General features: G+C 38.6%; 3 protein-coding genes across 3 annotated transcripts; 2 read left to right on the plus strand and 1 right to left on the minus strand.

The window, feature by feature from the left end:
• The first annotated feature begins 9,271 nt into the window (after positions 1-9,271).
• Positions 9,272-11,902, plus strand: LOC117787016. The gene is made up of 3 exons (XM_034625452.1): positions 9,272-9,494; positions 10,030-10,151; positions 10,217-11,902. Exons 1-3 carry the CDS (start codon positions 9,272-9,274, stop codon positions 11,291-11,293), a joined length of 1,422 nt encoding a protein of 473 aa, XP_034481343.1. The 3' UTR covers positions 11,294-11,902.
• A 97-nt stretch (positions 11,903-11,999) lies between these two features.
• On the minus strand, positions 12,000-13,930 carry LOC117788045 (UDP-glucuronosyltransferase 2B15-like). Its single transcript, XM_034626701.1, has 5 exons — positions 13,811-13,930; positions 13,224-13,751; positions 12,713-13,152; positions 12,540-12,652; positions 12,000-12,474 (listed from the first exon to the last, which is right to left on the minus strand). Exons 1-5 carry the CDS (start codon positions 13,921-13,923, stop codon positions 12,094-12,096), a joined length of 1,575 nt encoding a protein of 524 aa, XP_034482592.1. The 5' UTR covers positions 13,924-13,930; the 3' UTR covers positions 12,000-12,093.
• A 606-nt stretch (positions 13,931-14,536) lies between these two features.
• On the plus strand, positions 14,537-16,478 carry LOC117788605 (UDP-glucuronosyltransferase 1-9). The gene is made up of 4 exons (XM_034627410.1): positions 14,537-15,201; positions 15,259-15,659; positions 15,717-15,829; positions 15,891-16,478. The coding sequence occupies exons 1-4, from the start codon at positions 14,576-14,578 to the stop codon at positions 16,386-16,388; spliced, it is 1,638 nt and encodes a 545-aa protein (XP_034483301.1). The 5' UTR covers positions 14,537-14,575; the 3' UTR covers positions 16,389-16,478.
• The last annotated feature ends 299 nt before the right edge of the window (positions 16,479-16,777 follow it).

Raw genomic sequence — 16,777 nt, forward strand, 5'->3', positions numbered from 1 at the left:
AAAAGCAAGTCTCCTTTTCAAAGCCAACTTTGATTTAACAAAAAACATTTGAATTTGAAAAGGTATTATGATTCAAATAGTTGAAATGCAAATTCGATGAGTGTGTTAAATGGTTCCCACAATTTCATCTTCAATTTTAAGACTCAGCACTAAATCGATCAGTTTATCTATTAAAAATCAAAGTCGTTTGTTTCAGCCGCTAGATATAAGATCAAACGTTGCACTCACATTGATTTATTTTTAGCTAGAAAACCACGAGTCGAGCGACAAGTTATGCAATTCTCGAGTTGAACTACTAAAAAAGACGAGTATAATTTGTTTTTCTTTACGTATTCACATAATTAAGCAATATACTGATTACTTAAATAAAAACCAGATTTACAACCAGTTGTTTGTTGGCAATTGCAAATTTTTAAATGTTTGTCATAAATAATGAAACAAAAGACTTAAGCAACAAACTTGTTGTTGGACTTTCAAGTGTAAGAGAATTCTTAGTCGAGTACTAAATCTTATTAACTTAATGGGCCAACGACAAATTACCGTCTACTAAATATTGTAAATTATTAACAAAATGGAAACCTTCATCCATTACAATATTATGCGAAAATGCCACTTGTATTTATATTATTTTTTCGCTATCTTCGTGTGACTTGTGCTAATACAAAGCTATTGAATAATTTATGGATAGGCACACGTAGTACTCATACAACAAATATGCAAACTCGAGAGAAAAAAAAAACAAACGATTAACACATTTTTTGTGTGTTTTTTTGAGTTCATCACAACAAACCTGTAGTTTTTGACCCATATTAGAGATAGCTAGTAAAATTTGAATATAAAAAGAATTCGCTGAATAGGCAAAACGTTATTTCTTAACTGTTCAGAGTTTGGGATGCGGGGATTGAGGGGGCCTTCAATCAATCTTTGTAAACATTAAAAAAATTTCAACAAAAATCGTGCATTACATTTTTGGGCCGTTTTTCGTTGAGTTTGTTTATGATGAGACAGCATCAGCGGCTTCCCCGATATTGATCTCGGAACTTCAATAAATGTATAATTTGCATAGTACACAGCGAAAGAGGGAGATAAAGAGAGAGAAAGAGAGAGCGAGAGGGTAAACAACAAAAGCAAAAGCATAGGAAAGGTCACTGGCATCGTCTAACCAAAAACAGACGCCAAATCGACGATGATTTACTCATGATGAGTACGTGATGATGGCGATGATGATGGTGATGATGAGGATGTATTTGTGAGTGCTTAAAGTGTGAATGTGTGAGTGTGTGTGCGTTTGTTTGCGTGGTGTGCGCTGAGCTAGTGGGCAACAGCACGTGGGCAGTTCAGCGTTTGCTTTGTTGACGCTGGCCTTTCCCTTGAAGGGCGACAAATCAAACAAACTGCAGTCGGCCGACAATTGCGCAAATTGGTAACGTTGTTTCCAGATCCAAGACCAGTCCAAGACAAGCATTAAATATGCAAATGAGCAGCAAAGAGCAAAAACAGAAATGCGGGGCAACAAAATTAGCGCAACTGAATTAATTAACAACTGTTACATTTTGTTGTAGCTGTATTATTTATGTGACCTTGAGGGAGATAGCAGTCGGCAGAGACAGAAACTGAAACTGAGACAAGATATCAAATGAGTGACAGCAATAAATTCCAAAAACAAATGTTTGCCATTTTGTTTTACACGCCTTATGGATCCAATAATTATGTAAGCTGTACAAAAAAATTTGACTTATAAATGTTATTTGATATTTATTGCCTCTATGCCTGCTCATTTCTCATTTCACAATTACAACGCGAATTATTAAATATCATTTTAAATGTAACATGCCGCCAAATGGACTCGGGGCAAATTAAAGAAATTTTATTTCTCTTTTTTTTTTTTTTAACATTTTGCTTTGCATTTTTACGCATAAATTATTTTGGCCACAAATTGTACACGCCCCTAATGAACTTTGATTAAAATCGCATTTCACGAATTTTTAACTTTTTAACAGTGATGCTGCAATTTTGTTTTTTTTTAGCTGACCTAATTTCTCACAGTTTGCTTATTAAACAAATAGAAATACTTTATTTTGTGGTAAAATGAAGGCCGCACTCAAATATTTTCTAAATTCTAATTGTTAGGTTCACACGGCTAAGTTTATATTGTTGTTGTTTTTGTTGTTGGCCACTCAATTAGGTGCACAATATTTGTAGCCAATTTGCAAAGATTTTTAATGGGCCGTTAAGCAAATTAGCTACAGCTGCTGTTTAAATTTTTATGGGTTTTTATGAATGAGATGCGGCCAAATGAAATGTGGGAATCTGAGTAGGGTGGAGTCACCTCTTTTTTTTGGGTGTAATTTTTGGTGCAGTTTGTTGATGATGTGATTTTATTACCTGATATGGTTTCAGATGTCGAAACACATAAAAGGAAGCCGTGCATGGATGTGTGAAGAACTTGCTACTGCAGTAATTAAAAATTTTTGTGGACTATAAATCATTTAGCATATTAGAGTATTCCGATTTGGTAGCAGTTACTGCTGTTTATTTGAAGCAGCGGATGTGCTTTTAGAACACGGATGTATTTCCTTCTACGAGTGACACTTTTCACAGACACAATCTTTAAGGGATTTTCTACTTGCCAAAAGTTAGCTATTTGTTTTATGGAATATTCCATAGTTTGCATTAAGACAATATAAAGCTGCCCTCTTTTCATTTAGCACTATGTTAGAATGTACTCAGGATAAATATTTCTACAGAAAAATTTACTTAACTATTTGATATTTTATTTCGCTGATTTATTTGTGGCAGAAATTTGCATTGCAAACGAATTTGCAGTCTACGACACACGCCTTGTCGCACTTCTGTCTCAAATCTCAAATATTTCAGCTAAGAAAACAACTGACAGTGCCAACTGGAAGTTGTTAGAGTGCAAACTAGACAACCACGCGTTAAGATTTTCTATGTGCCCACACACACACACACACAAAGGCAGACAGAGAGAGAAAGAGATCAGAACTGACAACAATGTCGCCAGCTTGCCGGATTTATCAAAAAATTATATCCAAGGTGCTGCCCACGCAAGTAGCAATGATTGTCTTTTGTCTTTGTCAGAGTGTCTGGCAAACAATGTTAATAACCAAAGTGTGAAGCCGTTAAAACTATGCCAAAGTCAAGCTGCCCTTTTTCCCTCTCAGCTATCATTTAAGTGTCTTTCGAAAGTAAAAGAAAAAAGCCATTATCACACATGGCAAATAGTTTGTTGACTTTGGAATTTGGTACCAAGTAGCATTTTGCATAAAATAAATGCAACAACATTGCTGACACAGTTCACGGCGCCCAGCCCCATGGCAACAGGCCCAGCAACAACAGAAACAACAACAACAGTGGCAACTTGTATTGTAAATGCTGCCAAAATGCTTTTCCCACCATATGTGGCTGTTATCTGTGAGATATTTGTACGTGTCTGCATATGAAGTTCATTTACACGCAGCTCAGACAGCAGCTGTAAATGTCCTCTCCCCGCTCCCTTTCAGCCACAAGCTGGCCAATTACTTTAGTATGATTAATTTAGTTTTGTAGGCAACACAAACAACAACAACAACCACAACAATAACAGCATGTTGCATAGCTGTAAATGTACATTGACGCCACTAAGTAACCCACAGCAATTATGAAATACGTTTTAGCATTTTAGCCAGGCACCAAAAGAAGCATCCAACTTCGGCAAACAATGCAAGTTGCATGCCCGCACGCCGCTGACAATGAAAAAAGCCTTTATACAACACGAAATTAAAACACGATCGCACATTGAACATGGCCAAAATCACAACAACAACAGCAACAACAGCAACAAATGTAGCTAAGCCAAGTTGCATTGGGCCATGTCGAAGCTGAGCTGAATTTAATTCGATTGTTTTTTGTTGTTGTTGTTGTTGTTGTTTTTTCTCTTCGTGCAACTTTCACTCTCTTGTGGGGCCGAATGTCACGAGCGTTGTTGGATTTCTTTGACCACAAAATGCTTGGACTTGGACTGTAACCCAGTTGGAACAGTGACAAATTGGAGCAGCCAAGTGCAGCGCCAAGATGCGGAAATTTTGTGTATGCAAAAAAAATCAAATTGCAAACAAGCGCCAGGGCGACGAAGCGTTGAAGAATCGGCCCAAATAACAAAAGACTTAGGACACGAACTTGCCAAAAGGCGGGCGAGGCGAGGCATTGAGGCGTGCAAGTGTCACTCTTGACAGCTTTTGCTACACATTTGGCCAACGCCACGCCGCTAACGTATGTGTATTTCTGATTTATGGGAATTTATTAGCCACCTGACTTTCTTTTGCTCTTATGCTTATTAATCAGTCAAAGTCTAAGTTTCTCGGCCTCGAAATTGTTATTGTTTATGAGCATTTCTGATGAGTCAGCGCGACAGCACACTGAGCAGTTTATATGCCTCTTGGGCATTAGTTAAGAGTTGACTTCATAGCTGGCTGCCTAATTACAAATGACCTTCATGCAAATTTGCAGTTAAATTCAACTTTATGGCCCTCCCCCTTGGCTGAAAGATTACACAATTTTTCACGCCTCGACAAATTTTGGGCTCGCCTACAATTCTGTGTGCTACGTTATGCAATCACATTTAATTAGCTGCTAGAGTTACCTGACAATATTCATAAATTTATTATTAATTCAAAACAATAGCAAAAGTGAAAAGTTTCGGAAGCGCATGAAAAGCCTACGTGCGTTGTTCCCCTTTTAATTCTTTTGATCGACGTGGCTGACCTTGTCGCTATGACAATAAAATAACGCATAAAAGCGATAATAATTTTTATGGCATATTATTTATGATGCATGCACATATTTGCTTAGCACATTTGCATGCCAATTGCATAATAACAAAGTCGTTGAATTCTATTCTAATGTCATTCTGGTTGAGAGAAACGCGTGGCTGACATGCAACTCTGCCAGTTGGAACAATCGCATTTCACTGATCACAATAAACACTGAGTCGCAATTCACGTAAGCGCCATTTCACACCTTACCAGTATGCATGCCAAAAGTGTTACGCATTTGCCAAGTTCCACAAATATGGCTAAAAGTGATGCAATGCCAACGGCGGTGGCGGTGGCGGTGGCTGTGGCAGCGATAGCGTCAAATTCAAGTCAAACTGTCTGAATGCAGTTTTGTTCGCAATTTGTTAAATGATCTATGGCAACTCAAAAACAAAAGTTAGCTTTGTCATGGAGACACCTGTATGCCCTTATAAGTCTGCATTTTCTGGGAAAAAGCAGACAAAGTATAAAATGATTATTTATAAAAAATACTACAATTTGTTAATTAATTTTAAAATCAATTTTAAATGTTTTATTGGATATTTTGTAAGCTTGTAGTATTTTATTTTTTAACCTATTATATTTTACTTTAAATATTAACTTTCATTAAAATGAATTTTAGCTTATTTATAAATATTTGTACTAATTGAATACTTTTCTAAAGTTTACTTAAGTGCTATGTTTTAAGGCTCTTTGTGTATTTGCTCGAAAATTACATTATAAATTCCAGTAGAGTATTAAAAGCATTTGCATGCTGCAGTTGAGTGCGTCGGATGTGATTTTATTTATAGAAACTAGCAATTATTTTGTCGAGTAGTCGAGGTAGCCGAGTAGCAACAGCTGTCAAATGCAAATAAACTGGGTTACTGAGAGGCGTCACAGTATTTGAGTGCAACAGCAAACTGCATGTGCGGGTCACTTTTGATTTGGACAAACAAGACAGACAAGCCAGGGGCTGGTTCTTAAAACAAGCGCCAACAAATCAAAAACAAAACAAGAAAACAACAGCAACACATGAGTATGATAGTCTAGAGTTGTTGGGCAACTCATATTCATATTCAATTGAAGTCGAGTTCTAGGCAAATTGTATAACAACGTTAAGCGCAAGAAACAGGAAATGGCAGCGCCAAAAATGTTGACCAAAAAAGGCAATCAATTCGGCATTTTTGCTTTTTTGCACGTTACGAAAAGTCAATCAACTAACGAAATTTAATACAATTTTATGGTGGTTACTGTTGTTGTTGTTGTTGCTTGGCAGCTGCTCCCACAGTAATTTGGGCTCTGCTCGAAATTTGACGGCGGTCTGTCAGTAGCTGCTAAGCTCACATGAGAGACCCTCTGCTGTGCCCGGTGTGGGTGTCTCTCCAAAATGTGTAATTCAATAGGCAACCAGAGTCGGCTGTAGTTGTATTTGTTGTAGTTGCCGTTTTTGTTGTTTGTGTGCCGCACATTCTCGGAATTGATTGTGTCTAATGAAATGTTTCATTTAATCGCCGCATATTAATATAGAATTTCATGTTTGCAATGTGCCAGATCAGTGCTGTATATTGCCGTGGACTTAATTTTTTTTAGTATTTTTTTAATGGAATTTGTGCAATTAGAAATTATTATTTGCTTCATTGCCTCGCTGAAATGTTTTTTTGTATGCTCAAATGTCAGCCACAAAGCAACAATCTGCTCTAAGATCGAAAATCTTAAGCAACTTTTGATATTTTGATAAGACAAACTCAGCTAATAAAGGAATATGACTAACAGACAAATCCGTAACTTGAATTTAATGTTTGCAATGTGTTAGATCAGTGCTATATATTGGCGGGGATTTCTTGTTAATTTTTTTCATAGGAATTTGGGCAATTAGAAATTATTATTTTTCTCTAATATTTTCGTTTGAATGCGCAAACGTCAACCACGAAGCAACAATCGACAATCTCAAGCAACTTTTAAGTTTGATAAGATAAACCCAGCTAATAAAGGTAGCTGACTAACAAGCTAGTTCGCAACTGGTACACATACGCCCACAAACCCACAAAAACCACAGCGAAAATAATAAATTAAATAAACAACAACATCTGCATGCTGTGTAACAAGTTTGTGCCTTAAGTCTTTCGTTTTGCATGCGCTACAGTTTGCCTATTTACTTAGCTTGAGCTTTGATTTCAATGGTTTGCCATCATTAAAGACGGAAGCGACAACAAATATTAATTAACATGTTTATTCATATGTTTTTCACTGCTATATCCGACACAGTGTGGGCTTGCATATCTTATCGTATAAGTATCGCATATAGGAAAAGGCAAACACGCTGCTTAACCCAATATGAAAGGTTCGCTGCCAGCGCTGTGGGTGTGATTCATTAGCGCCTTGTTTTAATACACTTTGAAATAGTTTGTTGGCCAGAATGCCCAACTAACAAAATCACAAGCTGTGCCTTGTACTCGTATTCTCCGATCATTTATCATAAATAATTGTTGCTGCTGCTGCTGCTGTTGTTGTTGCTCTTGTGTCCGTTTTGATCTAATAAATTCAGAGCTTGCGCATAATTATAATTGAAGTGATTTTTAATTAAAAAACTACAACTGTGAAGGTCAGTTTGGGGCAAGGCAGCACCCCCTGCGGGGTCACGCAGTCACAAAGAGATAAATAGTTATGGTTTCTTAGATTCGCATAAATTGCAACACGTTCATATTTTTGTAGAATTTTTGGGGTCAGCCCAAAAAGTGATTTTTGTGTTAGTTTTACTTGATGTTGCTGTTGCTGTTGTTGTTGCCGCTGCGTAAATTACGCCAAAAATGTTGCGCAAGAGTTAACGGGCATTGTTACCATTTCGACCAGCAGCAATAACAATAACGTAAACATAAAAAAAAACCAAAATAAAGCGGCACTTAAATTGCGCGCCAAGAAAAACGTGATTTTCCACTTTTGATTTTTTTTTTGTTGCTGTTGTTGTTTTTAAGGCGCGCTCGCGCCCAAAAGGAGTCGCTTAACTCGGTGATTCTCACGTAACCAAACGCTAGCAACATGCGGCAAGCTGCCGGCAGCAACAGCATCAGCAGCGGCAACAACATATGTTGCCAGGCTGCGGCTCTGGAGTCAACACCAACGCCAACCGGTTGAGTAACTGCGACGCCAATTTGAACTAAAATTTCTTTCAGATCTTTGCTCTCGAAGCTAAAGTGATTGTTGTAGTTGTTGTTGTTGTGGTTGTTGCTGCCACTTTTACTCTCATTGCTGCCGTCTGTCTGCAATCTTTTGCCCCATAACGGAAATGACCATAATAATTTTTTGCACAATTTATTACGTTGCGTTAGCAAATGAAATAAATTTTCTAACCATGCCACAATTTGCTGCTGATGAATTGTGACGTTTACTCGCAAATATTTCAATTGACTGTAATTGTTTGGGAAAGGTGCATTACTTGGCTAACTAGAAAGTGACACATTTCGATGGGGAATTCACTTAAACAATTTTGTTTTAATTTTTCGACTGGCCTGTTGCTGAGGTAATCCATTTCTCACTAATTTGCATGATTGATGGATGCATTAAGATGACTTTGTCAGTTTGTTAGTCAGCTAAGCTAAAAATCACAAAATATTAAGCTAAACAATGAGAAACAATTTATTAAAAATGCTACTTTGTTAGCCTAAAAGTGAAAAAAACGTTTGTTAAAAATCCCAATTTCACCCAATGAAACTGAGCTAAATTTAAAAATAAATACAAGCAGTATTTTGAACTTATTATTCATATTTACCCGCCTGAAAGCGTAGTCTGTCATAAAACAACAACTATCGAAATAAATATGTAAAGAATAATTAATTTAGGCGAAATAAATAAAACGTCAAGCGTTTGCATATACAACGAATCGAAAAACAAGCACAAAATTGTAATAAAAATGTCAGCTACACAAACATTAGCTTAATTGAAGCGCACACAAGCCACAAATCGAATTCGCAATTCACAATTCGCAATTGAGACGCCCACAGGGGCAACGTGCCGCGGTCGCTGCTCCTTAGCCAGCTTGTGGCAGTTGCGAGTATTGGTAGTTTATGGCTGCAAACTGAAATAATTGAGGCGTTAATGTGATTACGTGCGGGTGGCAGCAGCTTTAGAATAATTGAATTGAAAAGAATTTCAATGCGAATAGCAACCTTGTCCATGAACACAAACACGTCGCGTATACGCAATGTGTGCTGCAACCGGTTCGCTTGTGGCTGTGGTCACTTTCACATGCCGCATTTCCGTTTGCAACATGTTGTAAGTTGCATAATAGCTGTAGTTGTGCGGTTGCATCTCTTCACATCACCTTGACTCTGAAACATTGAAGTGCAATCACGTTTGGCTACTCGTTTTGGCCAACAGCTGGCATTTATCTATCAGTTGAGTTGTGTCCACATTTGGCCAGATCCAGATGCATTTGCCAAATGCCATTAGTCAAAATAGCTAGCCGTACTTCAAGTGGCATGTGGCAAGTGGCAAGTGTTACTGACCCCCTGTCGACAATAATTTCATTCCATTTGATTTTGCAGCTAACATTTGTCGTGCTGACAACAGCCTCGTGGGGCGATTCGGGCCAAAGTCAGTACCACATACAAACGGATGAGGGACCCGAAAGATATTTCCGCTTTCAGACAGATAATGGACAGTTTCGGAAGGAGAAACGCTTGCAGGACGGCACAGTCATTGGTAAGTTCAGCAAATCAATAACTTTAGTAAATATAAAGTGAAATTTTTACTGATTGATTATCGGAAAGTAATCGAAAAGATTGGAGAGGATTTCCTGTCTGATTACGGTGAAAATTGCTGTAGAAATACATTTTTAATAACTGATATTAGATTTAGAAAATAGCAACTGAAATCTGCTTTTGTTTGTCATTTTCAAATATTTTGAAACTTTCTCAATAAATATGAATTAGTCTAAAAATTATTCTTTACATTGAATATTTGTATTAGTTTATAAAGTAAAATTGCAGAAATTCAATTTATTTAATCACATATTTATTTAAAACTATGAAAATATGGAGATTTCAAAGGATTTTTTATCTTATGACTTTAAAAAGGACAGTGAAAAATGATTTAAATTTATTAAAGAATGTTCATTAAATTAAGATACCTCTCAATCACTATGTGGACTCATTTTGATTTAATATTATTATTGGTGCTTGAACTAAAAATCTGCATTGAGATTTTTTTAAATAAATCTTTGATTTTCTTTCCATAGGCACCGAGGCTTGGATCGATGCGGCGGGCTTTCTGCGGCAGAAGGATTATATCGCTGATAAGGAAGGCTATCGTATTTTAAAATCGAAGACTATATTTGTGGGTCAGGGCAGAGGCATTGAGGTAACCAAAAAGTGCTCCCAAATGCCACTTAAATTAACTACCTTATCATCAATCTTTTTTCACAGGATGCCATTAAATCCACAAAGACGGCTCCAGCTCAATCTGGCATTTTGGTGGATGGCAATGCTGGAGGCAACGTTGTACCCGGTGGTTATAGAAAACCTAACTATGGGTATAGCACAACAACTTCGACGACCACCGCACCACCACCTTTATATGAGCCACCGAATTTGGCGACAGCAAATCTAGATTCAGGTGTGGGTAAACTTAATTATTTGTCACCAGAGCAGGCAGCCAAGATACAGCCACAAACGCAACTTGGCTTTGATCATTATCCGGATGAGTTGCCCAGAGCAAGAGATCAGCTGCTGAAGGGCATCGTCACTCCGCACGTGGAGATTCAGCCCAATGCGGAGGCACATGATGAGATCAATGCAATTAATGTGTATGATGAGGAGGCAGATCATGGATTTGCTCCTGGTCGCTTTGCCACTGTGATTGGCACAACGACACCGCGTCCTGGTTTGTTTGTGTCAGCTCCAGCACCTGCGTTATCCATGCTGCCACCTTTGGGCTCGTATCGTAGACGGCAGAGACCACGCCCAAGTGCCATTGGCATTGTTTCCACGACGCCTGCACCAATTGCGGCACAGGAGACCTTCGGTTATTCCACGCCAGCGCAATTTGCGCCGCCGCCCTCTGTCTCCGCTGGTGGCTATCATTATGCGCCCTCAGCCACGCCTGTCAGCAGTGGTTATGGCTACTACACGCCCAACTCACCGCTGGAGGTGAATGCGCTGGATGCGCCGCTGCTGCCGCCGTTGCCGGAACGCGCCTATCGCCGGCGTCTGCGTCCGCGTCCGCTGCACAGCAACAACCTGGATGCCTCGGACTATGATGGTGTGAGTGTGACACGTAATGGTTTCCGTTATGTGCTGCCCAAGCAATACCATGAGGAGTCGCAGGTGGATGACAAGCGGGCGGGCAGCTTTGGCTATGTGGATCCCTTCGGCATTCGTCGGGTTGTCTACTACAATGCCTCGCCAGGTCGTGGATTTGTGCATCGCAACAATAATCAGTTTGTGGGTGCGAATGGAGCACCCTACGATGATCCCGGACCAGCACAGTTGGTGAATGAGTGAAAGGCGATACGAAGTTTTAACGATAACGATATTTATCGAAGCGTTGTAGCGGTGCTACACTAAATTAATTCCAATTCACAAAAACTGCCCCCATGATCCTCCTCACAATGCACCAAAACTAACCGAGAAGCCTCAATTTAAAGCTAGCCTCATTGTGGGGGGTACTCACTGCATGAATGCCAAAAAAAACATATACAATAAATTCACAGTGAATACCCCCAATCGTAATCTGTACATAACCACGCTTTAAACATTTCTCTCAACACACACACAAATAAGAAAACGAATATCTGTGTTAATTAATTTAATACTTGTATGTGTAATTTAATTTATGATTAATCCAATTGTGCAATTAGCGCCTAGCAATAGTTCTTAGACTAAAGTTTCATTAGGGGCACTCACTGTACCCCGCAAAAATAAAAAATGTAGTTAAGTGAGAATCGTTTCATGTATTAATCTTGCCATATTAACAAAACGTAAATAAATGCTTAACAAACACACTTACACACACCCACACCCATATACACACACCTACACAACACACATGAACACACCTAGCCTATAAAAGCAGTGACTAATTTCTTTGCCAATAGTTGTTCATTATGCAAATCACAAAAGAAAAAAGTTCATTTTTTTTCTTTTATTTTTATAGAATTCTTATAAACAATGAGCACCCGTTGCATAGAAATTAAACTCGTACTCATAATAATAATAACAATGTATTGTTTAATATTTAGCTATATATACAAATAAAAACATATTTAAAAACTAAATAATTCAACTGTATCATTTATCTGTTCTCAATCGCGTTTATGATGTTTTTTGAGCTGTTGTTTTCCTTTTCCGGCACAGAGGCGGCTTAATCCGTACAGGATTATCAGGGGAATCAATGCCAGTACTGCGAGTACATCCAGCGAATGTGCTTGGAAGTAGTTCAGTTCCTTGGCCGTGGAATGTAAATGAACTGGATCGGGATGCCGCATCAAGTACTCGACCCACCACACGGCCAACTCGAGGGGCGGCACAGGAGTGTCCCTTAAACGTTTGGAACGCAGTTTCATGGCCACCGAGTAGCTTTTATTCTCAGCGACCTCTTTTATAGCTGAGACTAAAATTTCCGTGGTCATCTTCAGATAATCAACCTTTACAGCAGCGCCGGCGCTCAGAGTTTGCAAAAGATTCTAGAAAAGAGAGGGAGATATTGGAAATTAGCTGAAACACGATATGTTATACAACATTTACTTACGCGATGTTGATCCAAAAACAGGGGAATTCCTACTAGAGGCACACCGTGCCAGGTGGCCTCCTGTGTGCTCAGACCACCACAGTGGGAAACAAATAATATCAGAGATTCATGAGCTGCAAACATATAATCCTTAAACTATATATAACATCTAAAAGAAAGTGCCTTAAACTTACCCAGTATATCGCGTTGTGGCAAAAAGTCCCTAACCAGAACATTGCCAGGCATTTGAACATCCTTTAAGTACTCCTTGTCGAATTTCCAGATAATGTTATAGTCGGACAGCTGCCTAAAGGCCTCTACAATCTTCAACTTGGTCTCCCTGTCCACATCGTGGGGCAACATATTAGTGCCCATTGAGAAGAATATCGCGCCACGTTTTCCCTTTCGCATGAACTGATCTAGGTCGGTGGGCAGGGGATTTCCAGGTCTGCCCTGCAAGCCTCCAATCTCGATCATATTCGGGGGCAAAGACTCCACAAAATTTATAGCTGGATGTGTGTTGATCAGTGCAATCTTTGTCAACTTGGCCAACTCGGAAAGAGGCGGCATATCGGGGGCAAAAAAGGGGCGCATTATCTTATCGAGCTTGGGATTGTAGTACAGGCGACGATAGCTATTGGGAGAAAATGGAAAAAAAACATGTTTATTACTTAGTCTTATTTATAAAACGAATGTAATACTCACAGTGTATCTAGGGCAAATATTAGTGTATTATCGAAACGTTCAAAAAAGTTCATTTTTGGTTTATACAATGTTGAAAAGTAGGGAATCAGGGCAGGAAAATAACTATTAGACATAAAGTCTATACTAACTGGGTTATTACTTAAGGCTGTCATGCCAATTACGGGCGGATAGCGGAACTTGTGGACAAAGCCCATCAAATATGGACCCATTGTACAATCGTTAATGATCACATCGAACTTAAATTCGTCGGGATAATCCAATAACTGCTGCAGACCCTTCGAAACGGTTATATACTCTGCCGTTTTCACGCCAAATTTATACATAAGGGGAATCGTAGCATAGCTGCTGATGCCGATAAAAAAATTAATATCGATCTTATCCTTATCATCCGTATAGAAATCGTAGGCACGCTCCAGATAGATGTATGTGACATTAGCAGGCACCTTGTCGTTGGGACGTGGCAAGTTCACCGAGAGTATGGTTAGATTGTGACCCCTTTCGGCTAGCTCATACAACAATACGCTATTCCTATAAATGAAATATGACTCTAGTTAGTTAAGTTGATCATTAGGCAGAAGATTACTTACCATATATGATGACTATGTGACGTCATGCCCATCAATGCCAGGATATTTCCAGCCATTGCCCAGCCGAGCAATTGCAATGCAATTGCGATGCCGAGATACTTTCTATTCAACATCTTGTCATGTACTGAAGCTGATTGACGGTTCCTTCACAATATACGTGTATATTATTGCTGATAACACAGCTGGATTCAAAGATACACTCAAGAGATACTCTATTAAAAATTAGACTTAGTGAACCTATTACAATAATATTTCACTTGATGGTGAAATCCAATAGAAACATCTGGAATAAAATATATAAATCAAAGATCTTCATTAACACTGGCTTTCCTTTAAAAAAGAATTCAAAAGCTCTCTAATGCTCATCTATGATGCACACGTACACTGAAGCTTTAAAAGCTCTTAGCATAACATATCTCTTTCACGATAAAAGCTTACTAATACATGCACATTTCAGCTAATACAATGATGTCTTTCTCAACTTAACCTAAGCCAGCCGGCACACTTTGTTTACTTGCTGTTATCAGTTTGTCAGCTGTTTAAACAACTGCCGGTTGCCATAGGCGGCTTTTCTATAATTTTTACTCACCACACATACTCGACTCATAAAATGTTTTGTTTTTATTTTGTGAAAAAGTTCAGACAATCTAATAAATAATAAGTGAACTCTTATCGTTCCGCTTCGTAATCTTATCGCAGTCGGCAAAAGTCTAGCAGAGTCCACGGTGATTCAGTCGTGTGTTTGGTTTGAAACGATTTGGTATTATGAAAATATTTGTAACAGTTTTGCTGCTGCTGCTCAGTTGCATTCAGTGGCAGCAGTTGCATGCGGCTAAGATACTGTGTATTGTTGGCACGGCGGCGCACAATAATCCCAGCTGGACGCAGCCGTTCTTTGAGGCATTGGCTGGACGTGGTCACTCGCTGACCATTGTGGGCACCTCGCCAGATCCCGAAATTAAAGGCATAACACATGTTCAAATTGAGAACAAATACGATGTGATCAAGAAGCAATATGTGGACACACTTGGGAACTTTAAGCAGTATTGGGATTTGAAGCAGATGCTGATTTGGTATGAGGCCTTGTTGGGCAACTGCCGATCTGTTTTAGAGGACAACCTGGTGGTGGATGAACTGAAAGCAAACTACGATTTGATTATCTATGATGCCACCTATTCGATGGACTGTCTGATGAACAGATTGCCCAAATATCGAGACACTCCCGTGCTGGCCTTAAGTAGCGGTAAACTAACTGTCGATCTGTTGAACTTGATGCATGCTGAGGACACCATTAATCCAGCACGGATTCCCCACTTTATAAGCCAACTGCCTGTGGAAATGAATTACTGGCAGCGCATTCTGAATCATGTCCTGTACATTGGCGAGGCATTGTAAGTTATAAATCGAAATATCAAAATTTCATAATTTTCTAACAATTTTCCTCATAGCATTCGTTGGGGAGTTGTTAAGCCCGTTTTGAATGGAATGCTGCGTGATGGCTTTAGAAATCCAGATGTGCAACTGATGCTGCTCAATACACATCCCGTGTTGGATTATGTGCAGAATTTGCCACCCAATGTAGTTGAGGTCGGTGGACTGCACATTCGTGCCGAGTCCGCTCCACTTCCTTTAAACTTGCAGGAGTTTGTGAATCGATTTCCAGAGGGTATTATCTACATCAATTTGCCACAACTTCAATTGATATCTAGCGAGGGCGTTAAGGCCATTCAGTATATGATCAAGGATTTTAGTCAGTTTGGCTTTATCTGGAATGTTAAGGATGTACAGCTGTTCAGAAGCTATCACAATTTGAGGACCATTAGTGTTGACTTGCAGCAGGACATTTTGGGTTAGTTATGAAGGCATGTTCCTTAAGTCTTCACTAAATTCTTTATCTGCTCTTTAGCTAAATCCAGTATGAAGGCATTTTTGACTCATGGCGATAGTTTTGGCCTACAGGAAGCCATCTACAATGCAATTCCAGTTATTGTGCTGCCGCTTTTAATGGATCAGATCAATGTAAGTCGATAATAACGATAAATCACTTTATTATAGTTATAATCTCCTCACTTTGTTATAGAATGCCAAACGCGTTGAGGAACGTTATTTGGGAGTTCGGCTTTCAACTGATAACATAACCAGTCACAGCTTTTCCGATGCCTTGAAGCGTATCGTTCGGGAGGAAATCTTTTTGGACAACTTGCATGAGGCACAGGTCAATTTCCGTACACGTCAGGTTAAGCCCTTGAATCAGGCTGTTTGGTATGCCGAACAGTTGGTGAGCGAGCCGCAACTTTACAAACACCTCTCGCATCCTCAGTCACGGGAACAGAGCTACTTTGTTAGCCACTCTTTTGATTTTTTGATTTTACCAGTGCTATTTGTCGCTTTCTTCATTGGCAATATAGTAATGATAATCGTACAGGTTACAAAATCCCAAACGCCTAAAACGAAAGCTAAGCTAAGTGCAAAGAAAAGTCTAGATAAGATAAAGGTGAAAGATAACGGAAAAGAAAAGGACAGAGGGAAGGAAAATGAAAAGCTGAAACAACCAGCTAAAGAGAAGAAAGAAGCTTAGCTGGTTGAAAGTTAAAGTATTGTGTATGTGATTGAGATTTTTGTGTGTATTTTGACTCTAGTATATTAAAAAAAATCGATCTATAAGAATTAATAACAAGTAAAAAGATATATTAATTTAAAACCATAATAAAATATATTAAAATATTTCTATTCGATTTATTTCATTGAATTTGTTCATTTTAAATTTACTGCAAGCTTAAATGTATGTTAAAAAAATCAGTCTATAAGAACGAATGATAAGTAAAAAGATATATTAATTTAAATCCATAATAAAATATATTAAATTATTTCTGTTCGATTTATTTCATTAATTTTGTTCTTTTACTGGAAGCTTAAAAGTATGCAACAGTATTTATCAAATATCAAAGAAAACATATTTTAGTCTGC

The sequence above is a fragment of the Drosophila innubila genome (genome assembly GCF_004354385.1).
Source record: "Drosophila innubila isolate TH190305 chromosome 3L unlocalized genomic scaffold, UK_Dinn_1.0 0_D_3L, whole genome shotgun sequence".
NCBI classification, from domain to species: Eukaryota; Metazoa; Arthropoda; class Insecta; order Diptera; family Drosophilidae; genus Drosophila; species Drosophila innubila.